This window comes from Artemia sp. Qi Xiang Cuo, chromosome 19 (assembly GCF_049724085.1).
Source record: "Artemia sp. Qi Xiang Cuo chromosome 19, ASM4972408v1, whole genome shotgun sequence".
In the NCBI taxonomy this organism is placed as follows: Eukaryota; Metazoa; Arthropoda; class Branchiopoda; order Anostraca; family Artemiidae; genus Artemia; species Artemia sp. Qi Xiang Cuo.
In genome coordinates this window covers 43,830,570-43,858,134 of record NC_142812.1, presented here as the reverse complement: position 1 = coordinate 43,858,134, position 27,565 = coordinate 43,830,570, and the positions used below count along the sequence as shown (strand labels likewise).

At 35.5% G+C, this 27,565-nt stretch overlaps 2 protein-coding genes across 4 annotated transcripts in view; both read left to right on the top strand.

Moving 5' to 3' along the window:
• The first annotated feature begins 1,526 nt into the window (after window positions 1-1,526).
• Window positions 1,527-27,565, top strand: part of Taldo (transaldolase) — a 116,795-nt gene continuing 90,756 nt past the window's right edge. The window contains exons 1-2 of one of the 3 annotated variants that reach the window (XM_089105607.1): window positions 1,527-1,553; window positions 18,451-18,551. In XM_089105607.1, the coding sequence (XP_088961733.1) occupies window positions 18,485-18,551 (67 nt within the window). In that variant the 5' untranslated portion in view covers window positions 1,527-1,553; window positions 18,451-18,484. Of the gene's footprint in view, window positions 1,554-1,607; window positions 1,690-3,105; window positions 3,141-18,450; window positions 18,552-27,565 lie in introns of those variants that run through there. The other 2 variants (XM_089105605.1, XM_089105608.1) reach the window with 2 other exon arrangements.
• Window positions 7,376-7,756, top strand: LOC148940891 (uncharacterized). Its single transcript, XM_089105103.1, has one exon. It carries the CDS (start codon window positions 7,376-7,378, stop codon window positions 7,754-7,756), a length of 381 nt encoding a protein of 126 aa, XP_088961229.1.

Sequence of the window (27,565 nt, the reverse complement as noted above, 5' to 3'; positions counted from 1 at the left end):
TACCAGACAAATACATTAAAGTGATTAGTGCTATGTACGAGAATACCACTGCTACAGTTAAAATGGGAAATAAGGTTAGCAGCTGGTCTCGTATCAAATCAGGAGTTAAGCAGGTTGTATTCTATCCCCCTTTATGTGGGCCATTTTGATGGACTTTGTCTTAAGGAGCACAGGATTGGCAATGGGAGAACACGGAATCAAATGGAGGGGAGAAACTTTCTTGGACTTAGATTATGCTGACGATTTAATCATAATAGATAAAAGTGAGAGCAAAATGAATGAACTTTTAGATGTTTTGCAAGTTCAGGGTGCTAGAATAGGTTTGAAAATTAATGTTAAGAAGATTACATTGCTAAGGCTAGGATTAATTGAAGATGAAAAGGTGACACTGGGTAGCGAAGAGATTGATCAGGGAACAGCTTCATTTACCTTGTTAGCATTATTAACAAAGACGGTGGGAGTAGTGAAGATGTTAAAAGTAGAATAGCCAAGGCACAAAGTGTTTTTTCACAGTAGAAAAAAATTTGGAAGAGTAGGAAGATAAGTTTGAAAACTAAGAACAGAATTTTGGAAGCTGCAGCAATGACAGTAGTCAAGTATGGTGCTGAAGCATTGGCACTCCGAACAGCGGATGAACATTTGCTAGAGGTTTTACAGAGAAATTGCCTACGGATTGTTCTGGGTACCCGGCTGACTGACCATATTTCAAACAGTAGGCTGTAGGAAAAGTGAGGCTCAATCTCGAATTCTAGGGCTACAATGAGGGAAAGGTTGAGATGGCTTAGGCACCATCTACGGATGAAGGATGACAGATTGCCGAAGATTGTCCTTTTCGGCCAACTATCAAGGGCTAAACGGAAAGCAGATCGTCCGCGGTTGGGGTGGGAGGATGTCATAAATAAAGAGTTAAAGTAAATTGGAACTTCCTGGAAGGCTTTAAAGAGGGTGGCTTTGAATATATTGGTATGGAGATGGGGCGTGGGTAGCTGTGTTGGCCTCAGGTGGCTTGGTCCTACGGCGAGTTATAGGTATTAGTGGTAGTAGTGTGAAAAAGGCTAAAACAGGCCCTTCAATTCCAAATATTACACTAATGCGCAAATGTATTCTTTGCATTCAAATATTTTATGACTGGCAGGCCAAAGTTACTCTGAATGCTGAGGCTACTACGTAACTATCTCGTTTAGTTAACTTCTGACCGAAATGAGTTCTTTCATTGACACAATAAAGTTTTTCATTCCAAGTCTTCTGGTCGCAGAAAAAAAGTTTCTAACTAACGCAATAAGGTACAAGTTAGAGCTAAATTATCGGGAGTTCAAAGATTGAAGTATTCTAAATGGTTAGTATTGTTAAATGATAATTGGTTATAAAACTTGACAAATTGAAAACTGGTTCCACTGAATTTTTTTTTTAGAAATAGTAGCTTACAACGGTTTTAGTGGCTGTTGTTCTATTCGACTGTCTTGCCATCTGTAAAACCAAAAACCTTTTAGACGTATTTAACACTTTTACCTTATTCGCAACTCCTGGAATAATTTTTGAAATAAGCCTCTGTGGTACGATTGCAATTAAGTTTGTAAATTTTAATCATTTCATTACTAGCTATGGGGAAAAAACTATGCTTTGACAAACCAATAACTTTTAAAAAGTTTAAGTGTGATTTTGGTCTTCCACTCCAATTTGAACTTACAGGTTAGCTTGACCCAGTATATTCCTTAGAGATTAGACTTGTCTTTTAGGATTTAAGCTGATATGGTAGCATTATCCTCTATTAACAGTAAAATTCAAGTTTAGCTTCAACTACTTTTTGCTCTATTGGAAAGGGGTTAGGTTAGGAAAATGAAACTCTCAGGGATGGATAGGCTATCCACTCATTGACTATTGGAAAAAATTAGTTTATAAGCTTATATAGAATGGTACTATCTAATCTCCTTATAATCAAAAACATTTTAGTCATCTAGTTGGAAAATTTGGCCCATCTGTATAGGGTAAAAAACCAGTATCCAATTAAGCAAAATTATGTAATGCTAAAACCCTCACATCTTTTTACCACAGAGGAATGGAGAAGGATTAAGTATATTAATGAATAGCTAAAAGTCTAAGCTATGCATCAATATAGTTATTATTCAAATTATTTAAGATCAACCAGTTGAAACTATTAGGCTAGTTTATTGACTTACCTGCAGGGACCTCTTTTTGGAAATACCAATTATCCTATTTTATGTATATATCCGTTAGTGTTTCAGTTCTATTCATATATTAACAGAAAGCTGATTTTCTTCTGATTCTAGCAATGTAACTTTTATTGCTTGATATTTATTCTATAAATCACAAATATTCAGATATAATTTTCTTTTCAATTGCTTTTGAAAACAGACCACATTTTCAATTTATGCTGACAAATTATTGGTGAAAATTTGACCATAAAGACAGGGTTCTTGTTATTTCCCTCACATGTCATCATACTTTGGTAAAAAGGGGTGGCCCAAAAAGCCATTGCTAACTTTCTTGAATGCCAATGAACTGTGGTCTTCCCCAAAAAGGGGTCTTTGACCCTAGGAAAAATCTAACTTTGCCAACTAGTTGACAGTTAGATTTTTCCTATACAGATATGCCAAATTTTCCAACTAGATGACTAAAATGTTTTTAATTATAAGGAGATTGGATAGTACCATTCTATATAAGCTTATAAACTAATTTTTCCAATAGTCAAAGGGTGGAGTCCCTTCAGGGATGGGTCTACAGACTAAAATACATCATGGGAAGTAGATACCTTGGTAAATATTTGCCAAATCATATTATTGAGTTACAACTAAAGTGAATATACCACTTGATGCCTTTTTTTATGCTCTTTGAGAATATTTGTTGGAAATGAATTGTAACCCCTGCCCCTATATATACCAATTCAGGGTATATATTCCCACATTATTTGCCATAGGCCTAGTGTCCTGCCATCTATTAAACTAGACTTTATTCTAACTGGATAGTTATTCTAGCTATTCTAAATGGATAGATAGTGCTGTGGACAGCTCTTTTCTTCAACAGATGATTCATAGTGCCATCATAATCATCCTTGTTTACACAAACAATTAGCAACAAAAAATATCAACAATTAGCCTATACTTAATAACCTACCAAATTGAGTAAATAAACCCATTTGAGTAAACAAGTGAAGTATTTTTCTTTTTTTTGTTGGTTATAGTTGATTTTAGAAGAGATATTCTTCCTGGTTGTAGCATAGTTTTAATAGGCCTAGCATATAGCCTGAACCTGTTTGGTTTGTTCCCTGATTAAGTTGAAAAAAGGATTATAAGCCCAATTTATATGTTAAAGACATTTTCCTACATATTTTGTGTTATTTTATAAGTATATTAACCTACAGTGACATTTAAAGTTGCCCTTCTAAGTGTTTTATTTGACTTACATGGACTTTGAAGTAAGTTAATTTTTTGCTTCATCAGTCAGTGATGACAATGATGCTATACAATGTGGTTGAAAATTAAGTGCAATTGAATAAATTTAACAAATTCTGCAGGCAGAACTTTTAAACACTGTGAAAAGTGACCAGTCTGTTCAGAAAAACTTGGTGAAAAAAAGGATACATTATACTGACCAAATAATGCCGCTGAAACAACCGACTCATAATACGTACGAACACCTAGAGGGGGTTCAACAAGAATTCATATCAGCCCCAAAAAAGGATGTGATAAGTGTTTGGCGTGTGAGACAGATCTTGATGATGACTCTTCTGCAATTATCTGCGATGGATGTGAGAAGTGGATATGTATTGACTGTATGGATATGCCTGAGCCCGAATATGTATTGATCACAAAAATCTCTTGACAGGTCAAAGTTTGCATAAAAAGTCTGATCTGTAAACACTCCGGTACAACTCCAAGCAGTTCTAGTCAGAACCCTAGCATTGAGAGTATCGTTGAAGCTAAAATAAACAATATGAAGAGCAGCATCATTGACAAAATCCTGTCCCAGGCTGTTGTACAAGATATTGTGCAGTCCTCAGTAAGAAACCTTGAAACTACATTGAAAGCTGAAATTTCAAAGTCAATCAGTGATATTAAAGCACAGGTGTCCGCTCTTGAACATCAAGTCGCCAATAAATGCTCAATCTCTGATGTGCGTGCTGATATTCAGACCCTTGTTCAACAAGAGACTGCTAGCATAAAAAATGATTTTTCTCAACATCTTGACAGTGAGGTCCAGCGCCTTTTTGCTGAAGAGTGGGATAGGCAGTGCAGAGCTCTTAATATAGTTGTGTATGGTATCCCATCACAACTGGACGAACAGCTCTACATCCAGTCGTACCTCAGCCAGAAGTATAAACTTCAGGACATACGTATTACAAATGTGAGAAGACTACCCACCCCTGCAAACCCACAGTCTGCAAGTGCGTGCCCACCTCCTATCCTCTTCTCTGTACCAAGTTTTGACATCAAAAGGACAATCATCAACCGTTCTTGTGAACTCCGTGAAGACATTCAGTTTCGTGGTGATGCTTCAAAGGCAGAGCATAACAAATGTAAAGCTCTTGTAGATGAGCTAAAGAGGCAAAAAAACGCTGGAAAAACAGATCTCATCATCTTCAAAGGACAAATAGTGTCAAAAAATGTAGCTGTTCATCGTGGTTGGAAAACTCCAAAGCCAGTCTGCGATGAAAATCTAACAGTTTGTCCCTCACCTATAAATAGCCCTGTTTTCTTGCAGTTATCTTCTTTGTTTCATAATACTTCAAGTGTTGATATAAGCATATCCTCTACAGAAAATGAACTTAGTCAATTACGTAGTGAACTTTTTTTGTCATGTGATAGCTCGAGTTTTCGTAAGTGCCGTTTCTGAACTTACTTCCACGCCACCTGTGTCTATCGCAGTTGCAGCTCCTGGACCTCTGCCGCTAGACGGCATGTCACAAAAGTCTCGGAAAAATAACACCCTACGTGTCATCTCAAGCAATTTTGCCTCTCTTACAAACAAGCTTCTGGAAACCCAAGTGCTCTTAAAAGAAGAGGCAGCAGATATTGCCAGTTTGGTGGAGATTCTGCCAAAGTATACTGCAGTTCCCTCTACTGAGAGTTCACTGCAGATATCTAGGACAGCCAAACTGCAGAAGAGGAGTTGGTGTCTACGTCAGAGAAGGCTTCCAGGTCAGTGTTATCAACCTTCCTATTTTTAATGTACCTTGGGTTGAAAGTGTATGGCTTGATATTAATCTTCATGACAAAAAAGTCTGTATTGGGTGTATTTACTGAAGCCCTAGTGCACCCAGTCTTGAAGAATGCGAATCATCACTTAAAAAAATTATTGATGGAATGGGTTCCTTGGTATCACAAACGGTTGCATCTGATTTGATAATAATTGGTGGGTGGATGGACTTGGTCATCTGGCATCTGGCGGTGGATTCACCATTTGTGTCTTGTTTATCTGACAATGTCCTTCACCAAACGGTTGAAAAACCCACAAGGCACCGTGGTGACCAGAACCCTTCCTTGATGGATCTTGTAATTCTGAGTGACCAAGACTCTCTCATCAGAAATGAAATTCTTCCTCCAGTTGGTAACAGCGACCACTCAGTTATCCTCTCTGTGCTGTCTATGAATAGTTGTCTTCAAATTAACTTGCGCCCTCAAACTTTTATTGACTATCACAAAATACAGTGGGAATTGGTATCAATTAATTGGTCAGAGCTCATTACTTCTGATATCAACACGTCATGGTTGAATATCAAGGAAACTCTCCTGTCAAAAGAAAAGAAGCACTCCCATGTTATTTATCGAAGACAACCAAAAACACTTCCGTTTCTCACAAAGGATACAAAGAGGACTATCAATAGGAAAGCCAGAGCTTGGAAAAGGTACAAAAAGAAAAAAACACAGGAAAATTGGCTAAGGTATGCAAAGGCTCGGACTCAGTTAGGAAACTGAAGTCTGAATATGAGGAGAAGCTTGCCAATGATATCAAGGCAAACCCCAAATCCTTCTGGAGGGATGTTTCTGCTAAAAGTCCTAACGGTCACACCATTCCTGACCTCAAACATAGCAGGGTAACACACTCGTTGCTGATAGACAAAGCTAATTTACTAAATGTCTCTAATTTACTAATTTACTAGTTTGCCTCCGCTTTCACCACCCGGTCTTGTCCAACCATCCCTGCAGCACCATCATATTCTGTATCTACCCCAATGCCTAGCCTGTTAGTTACTGAAGAAATGGTCTTATCTAGCCTCGATAAACTTGATGTTAATAAGTCCAAAGGACCTGACGGGTTACACCCAAGGCTTCTTCAAGAGTGTAGAAATGTCCTTGCTTCTCCTCTGTGCAGACTCTTCAAGCTGTCCCTAAAAAACGGAGAGCTACCTACAGATTGGAAAACGTTATATGTCACGCCAATCCACAAAAAAGGCCCCAAGGATTGTGCTGAAAATTACCGTCCCATCAGCATCACTTCTGCTGTTGTAAAGGTGCTCGAGAGATTTGTAAATAGAGCTCTCATTCAGCACTTTGAAACTAACAACATACTAACTCCTTCTCAACATGGCTTCAGATCTGGTAGATCCGTGGACACTAACCTAATACAGACATATGAGTATGTAACATCACTGCTCGATCGAGGATTTCCTGTTGATATGGTGCTTCTGGACCTCTCAAAAGCTTTCAACAGGGTATGTCATGAATTCCTGATCGCCAAACTGAAGGCAGCAGCTGTTGATGGTGTTACTATGCAGTGGATACAGAGTTTCCTATCAGAAAGAACACAAGCCGTCAGGGTCTATGATTCTCAAGGTGTTCCTCATTTATCGTCATCCATAACTGTGTTAAGTGGCGTCCCCAAGGGGACCATCCTTGGACCGAGTCTCTTCACTTTTTATATTAATGATGCACCAAACCTTCTCTCCAACCTCCTCCCACTTTATGCTGATGACCCAAAACTTGTTGGCAAAGCTGCTATACCATCTGATCTCCAATCTGTACAAAGAGATCATGATATTCTTGGATGCTGGGCTGATAAATGGCTCCTCTCCTTTAATGCTGAAAAATGTCATGTCATTCATTTTGGCAAACATAATCCACATCAGCAGTACCATCTCCAAGGTAACTCCCTCTCTGCAGTTACTGAAGAAAGAGATCTTGAAGTCATTGTTGATCATTGGCTGAGTTTCAGTACCCATGCAAAATCTGTATCTTCTTCTGCCTTCCAATCCCTTGGACTTTTAAAAGAACTATCTCTAGCCGGCATCCTAAAGTATTTATGAAGCTCTACAAGGCACTGGTTTGTCCACGCCTTGAGATTTGAATGTCCCTGTCGTCCCCCCTATTTCAGGAAGGATAGGGAAATACTAAAATAAGTTCAAAGAAGAGCAACTAAGATGGTTGATGCCCTCAAACAAGTGCCATACAAAGAGCGTTTGCGTCATCTGAAGCTCCCTACTCTCAAATACCAGAGGAAGCAAGGCCACATGATTCTAACCCACAAAGTCATTTCAAAAAATACTCTTCCTGGTCTCCTTGCTCCCCCAGAACGCCTTGTGACAAGAGGACATTCAATGAAAATTTTCAAGAAGCACTCTTCTATCCGAGAGAGAAGCCATTTCTTCAGCCAACAAATAACCAACTTGTGGAATCAGCTCTCTGAAGATACTGTGTCTGCAGACTCAACGATTGCCTTCAAGCAAAGACTTGACAAAGATTGGCAACAGCAGGAGTTCCTCTACAACTGGGAAGCTGCTGAGTCTACAAACCAAATGTAGCAAGCGAATCACAAAAAAAAACAAAAAACATTAGATGTCATCACGAAGCATTACAAGGATGGAAAATCCTTAAATTTGCTCCAAGCTGCAATTTAAGGTAATTTAAGGTAACAAAAATGAATATTATATTTGTAAAGAGCACAAAAAAGGCATCAAGTGGTATAATCACTTTAGCTGTAACTCAATAATATGATTTGGTAAATATTTACCCATACCTCCACTCCTCCCTCTAGAGGGCAGTGACCTTTGATGACCTTCAGATTTCTTTGAATTATGAAAGTTAAGGTAAAATTCTACTTTTGGCTATCTTGGTAAGGGGTTAGGTTAGGAAAATAAGACTTTCAGGGATGATCTACAGGCTAAAGTATGTCCTGGAAAGGTATTTTGAAGTAGGCCTACCTACCTCCACTCCTTCTCCCTATAGAGGGTCCTGACTTTTGATGACCTTTAAATTTGTGTGTTATAAAAGTGAAACCTTGCAAAATAGATCTTCTGCTTAAATAAAGTACAACAAAATTGTTTTCAGCTTCACAACTTTGCTCAATCCCAATTTATAAGGTTTTAAACGTATGCAAATATGTTTCCTAAATTAAAAAAAAAAACATTGATATGGTTTAAAATTCTACTCAAATAACAGGAATTGCATTTTCAGAAATAAATTTCAGAATTTTTTTCATGATGTCTTTTGCCAAGAAGGTGGATAAAAGGCAGGGATTTTGTTACTACACTTGCATTGCATCATGCAGCAGTAAAATAGGAGTGATCCAAAAACTCATCTTTGTTTTTCTGGAATGCCAAAGAAAACTAGTACTTTCCAAAAAGAGGTCTTTTATTCTGTAGCTTACCCTGAGTTGTACTTATATGCACTGAATTATCTGTAGCCTAAGTCAGAATATAATTTGTACTTTACTGAAAAAAATCTTTTAAATGTTTTCACTTCTGTAACTTTAAGAAATAAAAAATTATTTAAGATTTTAAGGAATAAATATCAGCATATACATATTAAACTGACAATGCACTTTCATTTGATTTTTTTTTTCAGTAAAGTACAAGTTATGTTCTGGCTTTTAGAAAGAATAGGGGTTTTGAACCCTACTCATATTAATTTCTGCTCATTTTGAGTTTGACTCTGTTTTTATTTTAATTTCTGTTTGTTTTTGGTTTCATTTATTCATTGATACTGACTTGTGGTAGTTGTATGCTTGGTAGATTATTTGATTCTATTTTTGTTCATTTTTGGTTTAATGGAGTTCTTTACTCTATTTTTTTGAAAAACTTATTTTGTGGGAAAAGTTTTTTAATTAATGTCATTAAGGCTCTGGTTACATTTCTGAGAGTTTCATTCACCTCACTCAATTACTTTCTGAGATAGCAAGAAGCCCCTAGAATAGAAATTTACCAATTCTAGATTAGCCTAGGGGTTTTTGTTAACCTTTAAAAGTAGTTGAGTGGAGTAAACAACTCTCATGAATGCATCCAGAGCCTGAATGATCCCCTGGGAATGTATTATGAAATACTAAGCTTCATATTATGCAGGATATTTTTCATTATTTGGACTATCATATGTTCTTCCATTATTATATGCTTTTATAGAACCATTTCTCATGTTTTGATAAATTATGCACTCAATCACACACACAATACACACAAGGAGGCTTTTAATAGATTAGGATGGAGGAGGAGTGTGCATAGCTGTGTTGGCCTCAGGAGGTTTGGTGCTGTGGTGAGTTATTAATAGTAGCAGTAATCACACACACAAGATAAACTTGAGATTGAAAAGATAACTGGTTTAATATAGGACCTATAATGTACAGTTAAACTGATACAAAAAGAAATACATCATTAGGGCTATATACAGAATTATTAGGAGAGGAGGGGGTAGATTTGCAACTGAATTAGTATATTTAGAAGGAGTATAAAAAAGTCCTTGGGCTACATACAGGGCCATCAGAGGGGGGATGTATTTGTGAGTGAATTTATTATTATATTTGGAAAGAAAACAAAAAAGGAATCAAACTGTGTGTTCACATCATTCCTATGTCAGTTATGCAATCTTGTATATATTTAAGAAAAAAAAAATAACATTACTTGCAATCCTGTTGAAATGATAGAAATTACATTTTTAGAACTAGAGCCAATGAAAAAGAGATTTGAAAAAAAACCATTAAAAATTTTGGTACAAGGGTCAATTCATATGAGATCATCATAGCCCAGAACCTGATCTTTTCAGATTACACTTATTGTATGCTTTGAAATTAGTTTATTTGTAAAGTTTCAATATTTCTCTCATTTGTCTTTTGAGGTATAAAACAATTAAGTTTGGAAAAAAATATGGATTTCATAAGCATAACTATAAGAGGCAACATTGTAGCATTGCCAATAGTAAAGGCCATGAGGCTTCAACGTTTCATTATTGTAATTTTTTTCCAAAGGCACTTCATATGGTAGGGATGGTTGTATAAAATTCAGAGGGGGGGCTCATTAAGTTAAAAATTTGAAGTTCTAGTGCCCTTTTTAAGAGTCAAAAGTGATTGGAGGGCAGATAGCCCCCCCATGCCCCCTCTTCCTCAAATGCATCCAATCAAAGTTTTGAAATAGCCATTTTGTTCAAAATAGTTCAAAAATCAGATAACAAAGACTGTGGGGTAAAAACAACCCCTCAGAGCCTGGAGGTAAAGTGTTATAAGTTGTGCCCTAGGTGCATCTAAGGTTTTTATGGAAGTTTAAAACATAGGCAATTTTATTTTAAAAGTCTTAGAGGATTATAAATAGGAAGTCTTTTTTGGAAAGGGGTGAATGTTTGACTCTTGGTCCTGAAAATGGCTAAAGGTATTAAGGTGAAACTTTTAGGGAATTTTGAGGAGAATGTCAAGCCAAATCAAATATCACTATGTACATGCAGGTTGTCAAAATGGTTAATCAGCAATATCTCAGTAACAGCTTAGTGTATTAAGCTGAAACTTTCAGGGCCACTGCTACTACCACTAGTACTAATGAACTCAATCAAAATATTTTAAGTACATCCAGGTTGTCAAAATGGTGTAGGTGCTATAGGAACAGAATAGGGTATCAAGTTGAAACTGCATGTTGATGTATCTTAGGAATGGCTAAGGGCATTAAGTTGAATCTCTCAGGGTTACTACTACTGCTATTACTACTACTATTGAACTAAATCAAAAGATTTTTAAGTGCATCCAGATTGTCAAAATAGATAGGTACAGTATCTCAAAAGGCAGAGGCCCAATTTCAGCCAAACCTTAGGGTGGGCGAGCAATTGACATGGGCCCCAAAGCAGGCTTGTATAAAAAAAAAAAAATTGCCTCTAGCTTTATCCGAAAAAAAAACTGCCTTCCATGGGAGTTACCATAAAAATTAAGGAAATTGTCTCAATTGCTTTGCCTTTCCTTCTTTCGCCCTTATGTCATAGGTTTGGAAAAGGCCAGATATCTGAAGAAAGCAGAAACAGTATGTGCAATGTTAAAAAAAAGCTGTTTGGGAATCTTCCACTTTTCTGAACCTATAACTTGACGAAAGCTGAACCTCTGTAGAAACTCACACTTTGACTAAAGTATATTCTGTAGCCGAATTCTTCAGCTCAATGTTTGCAGTAAAGACTTAAGTCCAAGTCGGAGTCACTTTCTAGCTATAACAATACAAAACTTTACTTGATCAAGTATATTTATAAAATCAAAAATACAACAAAATTTTGAAACAGATCAGTGAACACTCAAGGCAACAAGGGGAACCTTCGTAGTTTCATCTTCGCAAAGTCGTCAACAAGCTGGTCGAAATCCAAGTTTTTAACTAAATCCTTCTGCAAAGATCAAAAGCAGGTGACTAAGACAATCGTCTCCTGTGGTCGAGCGCAGATAGTTCTTCACTATTTCCAGCCCAGAAAACAAGCGTTCATTGCTGACTGTCGTGACAGGAAGTGTGGCAGCAATATGAAGAACTTTGATAATTTCTGAATAAGCTACTGGAAGTGTCTTGATATTATTGATGACGTCCATGAAGGTCTTCGGCTTTGCCTCCTCCTTGAGCAAAAACCGCTTGGCAATACCAGCTTGGGCCTCAAGAAGAATCTGGTCAATGTCCATTTCAGAATAAAGTTAAGAGAATTGCTTGAGGAGCCCTGCATCCATGAACTTGGTAGAGCTGGGGTCCAAAGCTGTCAGTGTACTGAGCACTGGAAGGTTATCTATAAACCGTCTGTTGAATTCCGCAATCAGACGATCTACAGTCTCCAGGTATTCTCTTTTCAGTTCTTCCACTAGAGTTGGAGCTCTATTGTCGGATTCAACAAAGTTTTTCCCTAACGTCAAAGTGGTCATGAATTCTTTCAGGTGTTTGATAATTTTTTGGGTTCTTCTAGGTCTTCCCTTTTGACCCGCAGAGGAAGATCCGGTTGCGGGTCCATTCACGTCAGGTACTTCAATTTCAAGACCTTCAGCAAACTCTTTTGCCTTCTCCAAAAGCGATGCAAATGAAGTTTCAGAGCGCAGTTCAGATATTTCCTTCCTTGTTGCTTGAATCAAGGTGCAGGACCTAGATATTACCAGATCAACTCCCTGAAGCTGCTCGGAAAGGGAGTTTGTCGTCCCCAGAATTGCTTTTATATATATATATATATATATATATATATATATATATATATATATATATATATATATATATATATAATTTTAATAGTGATTCCACTATGCTTTCCCTCCTTAATGTGGAAAAATATAGTAAAAATTAATTATTTTCTATGCATTTTGCCATGCATCACTCTTTTTTCAACTAGTATAACCGTAAATCAAATAAATGCAGACGAAAGCAAGAAACGGGGAAACATATGGGAATAATACAATTCGTCTATCTATACGTCTGCATATTAGAGGAGCTGGGAGGTAAGTATAGCGAAATCGGTCTCAAAGTTTGATAACTACAATTTTTGCACATTATAAAAATAGGAACTGTCATATTAACATATCACCTCTTCAATAGCCCCAATGTTAGGCTTATACCTAAATATATTACTTAATAGTATTATAAACTAAGTTAATATATATACTATTTATGTACACTATATATATTTACTACTATATGTACATATAGGTACTTGTGCATTATGCGGTACCCACCGCTAGATACTGTATGACCCGTCGGTAATTTTTTCGCAGTTCATATTATTGACATACCAATAACGTAAACATATCACTCGATTCTTTTTTTATGCTCTTTCCAAATAGAAGAATCATTTTTGTTGGATATGAATTTTACCCCCACCCCTATTCTAATTCAGGTTATATATTTGCACATTAAGGGGGGGGGGTGTAAATTGTATTTCTGATGTAAATGGGAGGTAAGTTTAAACTTAACCCCCCCCCACCTAATGTGCAAATATATGCCCTGAATTAGTATATATAGGGGTAGGGTAAAATTCCTTTCTGACAAAAATGATTATTATATTTGGAAAGAACATAAAAAAAGGCATCGAGTGGTATGTTTACCTTATTCGTAAGTCAATAACATGATTTGCAAAAAATTTACCTATACATATATATATATATATATATATATATATATATATATATATATATATATATATATATATATATATATATATATATATATATATATATATATATATATATATATATATATATATATATATATATATATATATATATATATTTATATGTATATGTGTGTATGTATATATGTATATATATATATATATATATATATATATATATATATATATATATATATATATATATATATATTATATATGTGTATGTATATATGTATGTATATATATATATAGTATATGTATATATGTATATATATATATATATATATATATATATATATATATATATATATATATATATATATATATATATATATATATATATATATATATATATATATATATATATATATATATATATATATATATATATATATATATATATATATATATATATATATCTATCATACATATATATATCATATATATATATATATATATATATATATATATATATATATATATATATATATATATATATATATATATATATATATATATATATATATATATATTTATATATATATATATATATATATATATATATATATATATATATATATATATATATATATATATATATATATATAATTGAGCTATATCACCTAAAATTAAATTTTTACTTATTTAAGTTTCTCTCAGCTCCTTTCCCGTGATTAAAATTTTCAAACTGAAGGAATGTACCCCTGGTGTTTGACAACTTGGCTTTAGTTTTGATTTCAGACCATCAACAATCGAAAGGTTTTATTTTGTTAACTTTTCATTGAGATTTTCGTGTGACGTTCGGAAGCCGGAAGTAAGTTTATATGGAAAAGGCGACAGCTTGTCCTTTATCTTGACCGTACCCGTGACCGTGAGTAAAAATCAGGCCAATAATACCATTTATAGGTGAAAGAATTTTGAAGGCATTTTCAGAAAGTTTGCTTCAGGGAAGAGCAAGCAACCCCGGAAAATAAATACAAAGCTTAAAAAATAAGTAGATATAACTCTTAGCACTCATTTGGTAATGAGTGACATTTTTTTATGAAAGTTATTGGTTTTACGTCATAAATTTGGAAAATGTGTCCACTTTATGTCCAAAATATCTAAAATATATCAATTTTTTGCCCTATTACTTTATTATGCCTAGGCAAGTAGCAATACATCCCCTGGATATAAAACGTATCCAGCCTACCGCTCTTTGTATGAATTATCTGTACTTTTAATATCCCTATTATATAATTGCATCTGCACACAAAGGTGATCGTTTAAAAATTTTTACTAATTACCAATTGTAATTTTGTTCTTGTGTATTTTGTAAAAGAAAAAAAAGGCCTTTTTGGGAGGAAGCTTGGGCTTGGCACCCCTGCCCCCCCCCAAATGGCGCCCCTGTCAAAAGGTAGGGTACTAAGATAAATTTTTTAGGAAAAGTTAAGGGGGATGTGAGACTAAATCAAAAGGTACCTTGTGTATCCAGATCAGCAAATGGGCCTCTGCAATGTTCCAGGAACAGCTAATGACATTATATTGGAGCTATCGGTGTATGTTGTTGGGAATGTTGAATTAAATCAAAAGACACTATGGTATGTGCACTTGAGGTTGTCAGAAGGGTGCATGTGTGATGTCTTAGGAAAAGATAGGGGTATTAAGTTGAAACTTTCAGGGCATGGTGAGGATGGATTTTAATCAAATCAAAAGAAGCTGTCTATCCAGTTTGCCAATAGAGCATATGTGCATTATCTCTGGGATGGCTAAAAGAATTAAGTTGAAACTTTCAGTTGAATGTTGAGGTGGATGTTGAACTGAATCAATCCACTATGTGCATGCACACTGTCAAAATGGCATATCAGTAGTATCTCAGGAATGGCTAAGGGTGTTAAGCTGAAAGTTTCAGGGCTACTAAGGCTATTACTGCTTATGCCACTGCTACAACAACTGCTTGCAACTGTGACTACTTGCAACTGCAACTGTTTGTTATTGCTCTCAACTGCTATTGCAACTACATATCACTTTTTGAAACTGCAACTACATGTGACTGTCACTACTATTGCTACTACTAATCATAATAGTGCTATTGAACTAAATAAATAAATTTTAAGTGCATCCAGGTTGTCAAAGTGGCATACAAGCAATATGTCAGGAACAGAATATGGCATTAAGTTGAAATTTTAGAGGGAAGTAAAACTAGGTCAAGAGATGCTATGTCTATCTCTTGATCCTCAAAAAAGTGTCTGGGCAAAATGCCAGGAAAAACTAAGGGTACTATGTTAGAACTTTCAGGGCATGTTTTTGGGGATATTGAACTAAAGCAAAAGACATCAAGGTTGTCAAAAGGGTGTTTCTGCCATATTTCTGGAAAGGCTAAGGGAATGAAATTGAAAATTTCAGAGCATGATGATGGGTTCGTCTATGCTCCAGGTTGTAGCATGATGGGGGTCAAAACTGCAACCACCGAAGGGATGCTGATTGGCCAGTCATTACTTCTGTTTTCCTTGCTAACACCTTTATATTTGGGAGCTATGTTGGCTTTATGCCAATCTTAGGGGATATAGTTGTCATCTTGGGATTTTAGAAGAGGCTTTATAATTGAGCATTGAGTTCTTTAAGCAGCCTTTGGTGTAATATACTATGTCCCACTACATTATTTAAGTGCAGCTTCTTCAGGAGAGCCTTTAAGTCCATACTGGGGTCAGAGTAGGGGTATCATCAAGAGGAGTAAGTAAAAAGGTAAACTGCTTATTCAGGGCATTGGTATTTTCCTATGGGTCACCCTGAAGCTAATTAATATTCTGCTTCTTTCTCAAGTGGTTTGATCTTTTTATTATTGTGTTGGGATCTTGTATCAAAAATCATCTTCTTTCAACCACTTATTTACTTGATACGTTTCCTACAGCACATATCTGTCATTACCCTACTTGTTCTGGTCCTAATCCCAGTCTGCCTCTGTTCAAATGTGGGCAGCTTATTATTATTTTTTTTTTTTCACAGTAGAAAGATTACTCACAGTGGGACGATTTCAAGATTTTTCTTAATCTGACATGATTGCCAATTCCAAGAATTGTGCTTTTTTTTCACTGTATCATTATAATTTGCGAAACTTTAGGAAGTCACATCATAATTGTTGTAGCAATAACTATAATCTAGTAAATAGCAAACCATAGCTCTTTGTGTAAAAAAAAAACGTTTTGAAATAACTTAATCAACTTTAATTAAGCTTTTTAGACATGCTTCTAATGCAGCAGTTGAGTCCAAATATCACAGGATTTTGAATTGAATCAAGAGGAATTATATGTATCCAGGTGGACAACAGGACTTATTTGCAACTTAGACATGCTTTTAATGCAGCAGCTGAGTCTCCAAATATCATAGGATTTCGAATTAAATCAAAATAAACCATGTGTATCCAGGTGGACAACAGGACTTATCTGCAACCTAGACATGCTTCTAATGCACCAGTTGAGTCTCCAAATATCATAGGATTTCGAATTGAATCAAGAGAAACTATGTGTATCCAGGTGGACAACAGGAATTACGTGCAATATCACAGAAATGGCTGAGGGTATTAAGTTGAAACTTTTGGTCTACTACTACTTCAACTGCGGCTACTGCGACTGTGAATGCGATCACAGTCGCAGTAGCCGCAGTATTTCCAGTATTTCTCAGTATTTCCTGAAAGTAGTTGCAACTAGAAGTAGTCACAGTCGCAAGCAGTCGCAGTCGAATTCGCAGGTAGTTACAGTGACGCTAAAGCCGGACTTTGTCAGTTCTTTTAAGAAAGACTGCTTTAACACAAGGGCCATTGAATTTGAATGAGAAGTATTTTTAAAGAACAGTAACACTTGAGTGTAAAGAACAAGGGTCGAGAAAGAGGCATCTCCCCTTACATACTGAACAATTTCTGCTCGTATTAAGTTTTTATCTTACTTTAAGTTGAAAAAAGAATATTTTTTTCATTAGCATCCAAGCTAATCTTGAGTTATTCATTTTATTATTATTATTTTTTTTTCAAATGCATTCAATCATTTTTTTTTCACTTGTTACTATGGATAAGAAATTGGGTACCTGAGAAATTGTATGCAACCACTAACTTTACAATTGTTTATATATACTATTTAACAACCAAGAGTCGGGGGTATACGGGGGCTGTATTCTACATCACATCTTGGATAGGCCTGGGCATGATTTAAAAAACGGTAAAAAATTTGATAAAAAAAAGTTTTTTTAATTGAAAGTAAGGAGCAACATTATACGTTAAAACGAACGGAAATCGTTCCGGATATGAGTAAAGAGCCCCCCCCCCCCCCGTTCTTTACGCTGAAGTTTGCTTCAAAGAAGTCTTCATATTCTTGTTAAACGGCCTTTGTCTTTGAGCAATCGTTCTTAAAGAATTGGGAAACCGATTCAAAGTTTTGCATAAAGAAGGGGGGCAAGGAAGAGAATGCCTCCCTCAAAACAATTCCTGGCGTTTTAGTTTTTAATGTTGCTCCTGACTTTCGGTTGAAAAAACTTGGTCTTTTATTTAATCTTTTCTCAAAAATCTGGAACAGGTTATGCCATTACATTTTTTATTCAGTCAAATCAGGTAGGCTACGTTTAAACAGTAGTGTTTAGGTCTCCCCCCCCCCATCGTAGATTTAGATCTAACCCCATTCCCCAAAGATTTTGAAAAAAACAGTTTCGCCCCCTCCCTAATTTTCGTGATGACCGAAAAACCGTTCGTACGGAAAGCTTTTGGACTATGTAAAATTTTAAAAATGTTGTATGTGCTGTTACAGTTTTGGATACGATTACACAAGCTGTATTAATTAGTTATGCATTTATTAAGTTGTACATTTGGGTATGACAATAAAATTAGCCTTTTTATTATTATTTTAGTTTTACCGTTGAAAAATAATATCTTTCAGGGATAACCTTGAACCTTTGATGTTTTTTTCGTGAATTAGATCAGCTAATGATCCGTCATATATGACCAATCAATCGCATGGCTCAGCCTTTTTGTTTCAGAAATTCACCTTCACGCTTGAATCGATATTTCGTTTTCTCGGGTAAAGAAGGCGTTGAAAGAATGACCAGCAATTATGTAAAAACAGTGTTGTTTTGCAATGGTGTTTTTAGTTTTAAATCGTTTATTTTGTAGGTGGTACGCTAAGTACGAAGTAAATCCGGAAAACATGGCGAATTGTTTGGAACAACTTAAGACATTTACAACTGTTGTCGCAGATACTGGCGATTTCGAAGGTAATTTTATTTTTGAGACTATTAGAGGTTAAATCGGGGGTAGTGACGTGGTACCAAAATATGATGAAAATACAATACTTTAGTAACAAAATTATGGAAACTACAACAAAGAATTATGGTTGGGGGGGGGGGCGCACAGAACGCATTACATTAAATACTTAACCTAACATAATTTAACCCAGCCAAAATATCATCTATATGGTCAATATTTAATAAAAATATACCCAAAACGTAGCTTTCAACTGACCCTAAGCTAATTTTCTTCGAATACTGACAGGTATAAACCGGTTATTGTCTGATCTCCAGCTCCAAATTCTCGAGTGTGTACTGGCTACTACTCTTTTTTAAACGCAAACACAGTATTTCACAATTGCGCTTTTTTTAGCGTCAAAGTACAGGATTGACTCTTACTTTACAAGTTGAGATGACAGTCCCTATAAACAGGAATATTAATGTTCAATTATTAAAGTTCAATTAACGGTTAATATGAAATCTGATTGTTTTTAGTGTTAAATGGAAACTTAAACAAATTGTCGTTTTTTTTGTTTGTATTTTCATGGAAATGCTACGAAAGGCATTTTAAAATGAAAATACCCTCAAAAAGGTGTTTTTTTTTTTCAAAGTTTAAGGGCGGGCAAAGTCTCTCCCCACTTTACGCCACTCATTAGAGCATACTCTTTAACACGACAGCAATGGACAGTAGTTCCTCTTTACCTATTTAATATGATTTACAAATATGTATCCATTGGTCGAGTACCAGTACCTGGAGATTGAGCCCCAAAGGCCAAGGATTTGACAGGCACAACCATAGTTGTACCCCCTGTTGAAGACTTCCTGATTTATTGGTAAAATGAAAAAAATTATATTGATGGAAATAAAGGCGATAAATTTATCTTTGCTTTTATGCACGATTTCATTTTAATTTTATATTTTCAATGCAATGACTTTAATTTTGACTCCACATAAGTTTTTTTGTACAATATTGTATCCTAAATGTTGGTAGTAAATCAAAATAGTTGAGTTAAAGCAGTAAAATGTATAAAAGTATACTTTTACAGAGTTGTATTTCATGGCAATCTTATCTCTCTTTTATTGCTCTATGAAAAACTAATGCTTGGGAATTTTTTTTTATAACCTATAAGATAAATCTCTTTAGTCGAAAACAAAGACAAGTTCATCTTTATCTAATCTTTCTGTGTCCTTCGCGAGCAATTTTTTTTTTTGCTTTTCCATTTACGTATCTTTTGTCTCTTGAAAGACGCAGTGGTACTTATTTAGTAGCCGATAAACACGCAAGAAGAACCGCATATATAATGTCAAAGATGCTAATGAAAAACAGGTTTCCTCTGCATAGTGAGGTATTGCTCACTCTGTGAAAGATATTCAAACTTTAGTTTTTTAGGGTTAAAGGGGCAAAAAAAAGTACCTAGGTTAGGTTACGTATTTAATACTTGCTATGCTTTAATCCCCCCCCCCTAATGTGCAAATATATAGCCCAAATTAGTTCATAAACTATTATATTTTCATTCTATTTTGTTTTATTTCACTAGCATTAATGTAACTTCGCTTGTAGCGTCTTTATCGACTACTAAATAAGTACCGATGCAGTAAATAGTAAAATTTGGGAATCATGGTTGCAGCAGCAGCTGCAGTCCAGTAAAGAACGAACCACGGCCCATAGTAACCAAATAAAATAAAAAGTATGTTAAAAAACAACAACTGGCAAGCGAGAAAAAATCGCCATTTCTAACTGATTCAGGAATCGTAACTATTATCTAAATAAGTCTTAATAGTTAAATGTTAGTTTGCAAACAAATTTAAGAGATTTTGATTAATAGCCAGAGACCCCCTGAAATTGACGTTTGGTCGAAACAAAAAATACACCATTGGGATTGCCATGGCCAGAAATCCTATTCAGGAAACTTACTGTCCCCTGACTTGAACAACAAGGAAAATCACTTTTTTGCATTGGTAGCACTGATCTGTCCTCTTTTTTATTTTATTTTTTACTCCACTGCTAGCGTGACATTGAAGCATCATAAAGAGCTGTTTAATAGTTCATTTTAAAAGAAATTGCTACATCTACGTGCTTTTGTAATTAACAAAACATAATATTAAAAAGGAAATCTATTTTTTGATTCAAAACTGCATCTTCGTTTGACTTTGATTTTTTGTTCCAATTTGTCCCAAACAAACGAAAAGTTTGATTTTATGTTCTATTCTTTAAGAACGACTCCTGACACACACGGGCCGTTTAACTAGAACAAGGCCGTACCCAGAGGGGGGGGGAGTGCGGGGGATTTGAACCCCTCCCGAAATGTTTTTTGACTCGTAAAAGCGTAACAAAAATAGATATAAACAAATTTTGTATGCGTTTTTTGTGTACCTCCCCCCCCCCCAAAAAAATCTTTGAGTAAAACCCCCTCCGAAAAAAAAATCCTGGGTACGGCCTTGAACTAGAATAAGAAGGTTTTTAAAAGTACTAAAAAGCTTTAGCGTGAAGAGTGAGATATTGAGAAGGGGGCAACCTCACTTGTATACGGAATAATTTCTGTTTGTTTTAATTTTTAAATTAAAGTTTTAAGTTTTAATTTTTAAATTTTAGAACTCCTTTCTTTCAGTTGAAAAAACTTTTCTTTTAGTTAATTTAAATAAGGACGATGTGGCCTCTATGTCAAATAAAAATACATGTTTTTCTTCAGTAATATCATTGCTGCAGTGGGTGAGCTCCAGTGTAGTAAAGAACGAATCGCAGCTCAGTATTCCGCAAAAGAGGCATGTCATGCTAAATCACAATCAAGGTCTTCCATTAATTTGACCTCAGTTGGTCTTAAGAATCAATTGCCTCCGATGTGAACTTTCATTACTTTGTCGGGTATTGGACTAAAAAATAAGTTATCACTGGTAGTGACATTCTCCTTCGTTGCGGGAAGATCTGAGTTCTAACTGATTTGCGGCAACAATTGCGTATTACCTTCATAGTTGTCCTTTTATCAAACAAATTTTTGTCGGAAGCTTTCTAGTTGACTGCCAGGGACAAAGTCATCAACGGACACCCCCTCCCTTCGCCTAATAAAGTGCATACGTGCCTTCTTACTTGAACAGTCTCTGTTAAGTAATTTTGACCTGAATCCTAGCTTAACATTCTTTACAAATGGATCTTCATTCAATGTTTTCTTAATAGAGTAGTATCATAAATTTTGACTGTCCCCTCCCCTTCCACCCCACCACTACTTCGTTCCGTTAAAGCTCATTAATTGACTTTTTTCGTGTCTCTAAAAATTATCTACTGAATTTTACTTCTTGGCAAAATTGTTGCTATAAATTTAACCACCTGATGTTCCTGTTAAAATTAAATGTAAAAAAATAAGTTTTTTTCTCAACAGAAATTAAGGAGCAACATTAAACCAGAAGAAAAACAACATTGCCAAGAAGAAAAATATACGAATAAAGAAATTCGTTACGTAAGTTAATTTGTAAATTACGTCAGAACCAAATTTAGAGACATCCATTTTGCAAAAGAATAAGTAAAATTTTTATGCAAATTTTGTTTACTTATTCATTGACGGTGATCCAAAATAAAAGCTGCATAAACTAAAAAACGATCGGAAATTAAATAAAAAAAACAAGTTTTTTAAACTGAAAGTAAGGAGCGACATTAAAACTCAAAACGAACAGAAAATATTCCGTATATAAGGAGCTGCCAGTAGTAAGTTATATAAAGCTTTCAAAAATACATGAAAATATACATTGAAATTGCTGTTGTTTTCAGGGATACATGAAAATAAACATTGGAATTGCGCAAGAAAAACCCATGCTTTTGACACTGTATTTACACGTGAACATTTTGAAAGCTGCCAAGGTTTTTGTTATTGTTGTCAATTGTACAATGAATGTATCGTTCGACGTAGACATTTTTATGAGCCAATCAGAGGCTGTTCAATATACGATAACTTGATTTGTGGTTGGGGTTTGAATAAAAGGAATAGTTTTCACTACAATTCATATTAGTAAGAGAATTGAATTCAGAGAGAATAGTTTATTTGAGAGGATATTAGTAGAGAAAAAATAAGTGTTGTATTCACATTATTGGAGATTAATGATGGAGCCGAGAGCAGCAGCAACGATATACGAGTACCCAATGTGGCTGTGGAAATAGCCGCTGGCTGTAGAGTATGCCTTGAATGGGACAATATGTATGCTAGATACGTTATATCATTAAGCAAATTTAAGCAGGAGGAGCAACTATGGTTTGCAGGAAAAGTGAATATTCTCCATATAAAAAAACTTCGGTCAGCATTAAATGTCCTATCGAAATGTATTGATGAGAACAAAATGCATCAGTGAATACTATTATTGTAATTATGTTCAATAAAATTGTTTCTAAATCAAAGGTATTTTTTTTCTATAGTAGATTAGCGTATATTTTCTAGAGTACAAAAAGAAATTCTGGTTAGTCTGAAGTTGGTTGTGAGAGTGTTAGGACTAAAAAAAAGGTTAGATTTGAGAAAGAGCGAATCTTGGGGAATCTAGTGTTTATGGAAAAACATTTGATTCTAGATGACCATTTTCTAGAGCTGGACATTCGAAGGAAGACATATTCTCTTATAATCCTTGTGGATATAATTGAAACTGATCCTCTATGATTATAGCAGTGAGAGAAGCTTATGCGCCGTAATTGAAATGCATTTACATAAATTATTTATATATTGATTGTGACACAGCAAAAGTATCTTGTGAATATGCTTTTAAACACTAGTTTAGAAATTTAGAACTTTTTTCATGAGACAGATGGTGCTCAGGAATAATTTACTCCTCTCTCTCTCTCTGTCTCTTACAATTTTTGTTGTTGTTGCTAGCTCAATTTCATTGTAGCAGTGAGGGTGTCAACACTTGACAAAATTTTCCATTTACTCCCGCTATGTATGTACACACTGGGCAGCTGGTCATCGTGTCAGAATTGAACAATGATTGATGAGTAAGATGAGAAGTTTAGATTATGCAACCCACGTAAATTGCATAAAGGATATACTCTCAAAATTAAAGTTTATAATCCCTGCCATAAAGAGGTGTTTGACTCTCATTTTAGAGGCCACCTATGCTCCAAGTACCATAGTGATAAATATAATCAGTGGGAGAATACATATCCAGCTATGCTTGGAAAGAGTCCTAAGCGTGATTTTATTTTATTGCTACGAGATTGGTATCGTCGTCGTTTTAGATTGTTCTGGGAGGAGGAGCCGGGTTAGCGATTCAAATGTTGGAAAAGCAAAAGGATATGGTTTCTATGTCCTCGTTGTGAAGACAATGGGTGTTATGATTATAAGCCCACTGATTTTTATTTGGCTGTGACGGAATGTGATTCGACACTCGAGGACACTGTTTGTGAAATTGCTTTAAATAAGCAAATTGAAACATGTGAATTCTATAGAATGAATGAGAATAGTATCATTGACTATACAAAGAGATATGACAAGAGTGAAGTCACACTCTATTGTAGAAAATGTGACCCTGACATTGCAGTACATCAGGATCAGTACACTGTGAATTCAGATAATCTACCTGCACTAGTTGTTGTCGACACATACCTATACCTAGTAGAAGATGAAATCTAAAGAGTAGAAAAGTCGTTTTATCATGTATATAAATTTTTATTAATAAACAATTTCACATACATTTTTGAACATTTTATTCGTAGGGCACTAAAATCAATATTAAATACGCTAGTAAGTATATTTTCCACTAGAAAGTCGTTCAATCGAGGTAAGTCAACGTATATGTTCAGAAACTGCTTGTAGGTATAGCCAGGACATCTGAACATGAAAAAGAGTAGCGCATGAAAGCCACTTGTCTTAGTCGTTAAATCCTGTACTCTTCGTTGTTTTTGAATAATGGTTTTCCGCCTGATTTCAATAAAGCTGTTGATATATGACATGTAGAATCTAACTAATAGGCCAAAGGGATCAAAAATTTCTACATTCTTTGCTGTTTGGAAGATGCAAAGCTAACGACCGGCCCTCTTAGTTAAAGAATTGTTATTAACAATGAGAAGAGTATTGCCCACACTATGGAATTTTTCAAGAAAGTCCGATGGTATACACCAGGGCTTGTACTGGGACATGTATGGATCCATACTAAATACGTTGATTATTTGGTTTGTGTTCACGGTGCTAAGTCTAGTAGAACACTGCCGTCGAGTGTGATTTCCCAATAGGTTTCAAATTGACTCAGTGATAATAGCGTGATACTCTCAGTCAGAGCATCGGCAAATTTACACTCTAAACTTACATTCCCTTTTCGTACTATGCACATATTCAGGATCACCGACAGGTCCAAAACAATTACCCCTTGATTTTTTTGAAAACATTGAATTGGTTATTCCATTTTCAAATAATTGAGAGTCATGATCTAGGGATTGCGTGGTCAACTCGTACAGAGTTCTATAGGATTTTTTGTCAAAAGATAGAGTGTACAGTGGAATACTATTCACTTTGCACACAAGGCTAGATAGACCGAAAAAATTAAAATATTGGGGGGATTCAGTCCAGGATCCAACGGCACTGCCACTCTTTACAAAGGCCAAAGCCAATTTTGATGGGATTTCTCCGTTGATAAATGATGAATCACTATAGCTACGAGAGCCGGTGGCAATGTGACGTTGATTGGTGATCGTATGGGGGACAAGAAGTTTAATGTTGTTGCCATTGGCTCTTAGCTTTTCCACTGCCAATGCAACAGAGCTCATAACTTGTTGTTTTCGGACGTGGAGAATTGGCGATGTGATAATGACATTTGCATCGGGTGCTACAGGAAGTTTTTTTCTCAAAATGAAATTCGATGGGGTCAGCTGTATTTTTATGTCAATCTTGACATTAGGAGGTAGCCATTGGGATACATTGAATATCTCATGATTTAATTTTCCAACCAGATGATACTCCTGGGTCACTGCAGTAGTCAACTCACCGTCAGTATCAACACCTGATCGATATTCATAGCCCAAGGATTGTCCTCTCAACTCCTTGTATGCCTTTGGCGTCATCATCATAAATTGTATGTAGCTTGCATAGTTGGATAAATTATTGCTAGTGCTCACCAAAGTACCATTAATAAATACATTAATTTGTTTGATTAGGTTGTGTAGAATACAGGTCTCGTAGGAGAGACCATCGCCAATATTTGGAGTTGTATCATCTGACTCTTTCTTAAGCACAACATTTAAATCAATAAAAGTTGATGACAAATCAATGAAATAGTCTTCATTAGCAAATATTTTAAAGTGTATAGTTTCCGAGAGGGGTTGTCGGGGATGAAATTGTTCATAGTAGCCAAACTTGAAACTGGAATCATCATTTTGAGCTTTGAATAGATTTAATGAGGAACTAAATGATGGATAAGCTTCCTTGTGGGGGCGATAAGTCATCTTAAGAGAAGAAATCCTTCTTTGGTCTAACAATCTTTTTCTTTTTCTTCTTCTGCTTATTGGTCTTCCTTGTTTTATTCCTCAAAGTTGTTGATGTCCTTCGCTTCCCGCCTGGGTGGAGACTGATGAGTGAATGACGCGCACGCATCCTTTTCAATCCCTCCCCATTTTGTCGAGATTTTAGTTGTTCACCAACGGCTCTTGCTGAAGATCTAATATTTTCTTTAACACTCTCCTTAAAATTCTTGCCCGACCCCCAGTCCTGTAGTGTGGAGGCAGCAAAATTCGATGCTGCAGGTTCAAGATATTTTCTGGCAAGGGGTAGTGCAGAACGAAATAGCCTAGCAAACCAGCTACCAAGACCATAACCAGACATTGTAGTACGCCCCTTGTAGTAGTCCAATCTATTGTCTATTTGACGTGGACTCAAAGCCCCAGCACAGCACTCGATATCCGGATAGACAAACGGAATCTCCTATTGTTCATTCTAGGGGATCGTGCTATCGCCGACAATGGGTCGAAAATGACAAATAATCACTGCTAAGCCTTTTTTTATTGCTAGAGGATCGCCTAAGGCACTTCTTAGTATTAACTGACAGAGTTCCAAATACGAAGTATTTACAGTAACATACTGAAGATACTTTATATTATAGTGATGAACAAGTTCATTAGATGTTTTTCGTTCAAGAACACGTAGGAGGGGTACATTCGAATTACCGACTCTCGATGTTTCCACAAAGGATACATAGAGAAATATGCAAGATTCCGAGCCAAAACCAGGTGGATAATCAGCAAAAATAACTTGATGCATCTCGTAAATGGTGCAAACATTTTTCCCGTTGATCATATTCTGCTTAAAGCCAAGAACATCTCTCAACTTATAATTGATGATAATTATTTTAGCGTCAACAGGCGAGTTAATGTCTATCTTATCATTTGCCAACTAACAATTAATATGGACTGTACCATTCCTACGATATGAAATTTTTCTGTTGATTGTACGACACAAATTTTTCATATTATCATATTCAATATATTTCAATTTGGCATGTGGATATTTGCTAGATTTAAGTGCTTCAACCCATTCACAGTCGACAAAGAGTGTCCAATCGAATGGTATAACTTTTATATCATACACACGATCCTTTCTCAGGATGTCATAGGTATTTTTGAGAATACAGTCGACAAGAGCCAATCCATATGCACCGTCAAGTTTGATGGCGGGAGACAGTCTTGTCCAAAAATCCCCTGTCGTATTCAAATTGTTGTAGAGATGATGAGAAATACAGGACGTAAAAGTTAAATAGAAAATCACTGGTCATTGTTAATATCTTCAACACTGATCCAAGAATCAAGATCACAGTTGTATCCTAGCCACCGAACAAGTAGCTGTTTCTTACCCCTGCCAGTACGTGTCTTTAATATCTTTTCAATTTGATAGATTTCACTATTATTTTTAACTTTTTGTAGTTCATAGTCATAAAAGCCGCCGAGAATCTCTTCATCTTTGGCATCACGCTAATTATAAGTTATGGGTTAAGTGTATATGGTTTTTTACACTTCAGAAAGTGCTTTGGACCACAAGTAATTCCCC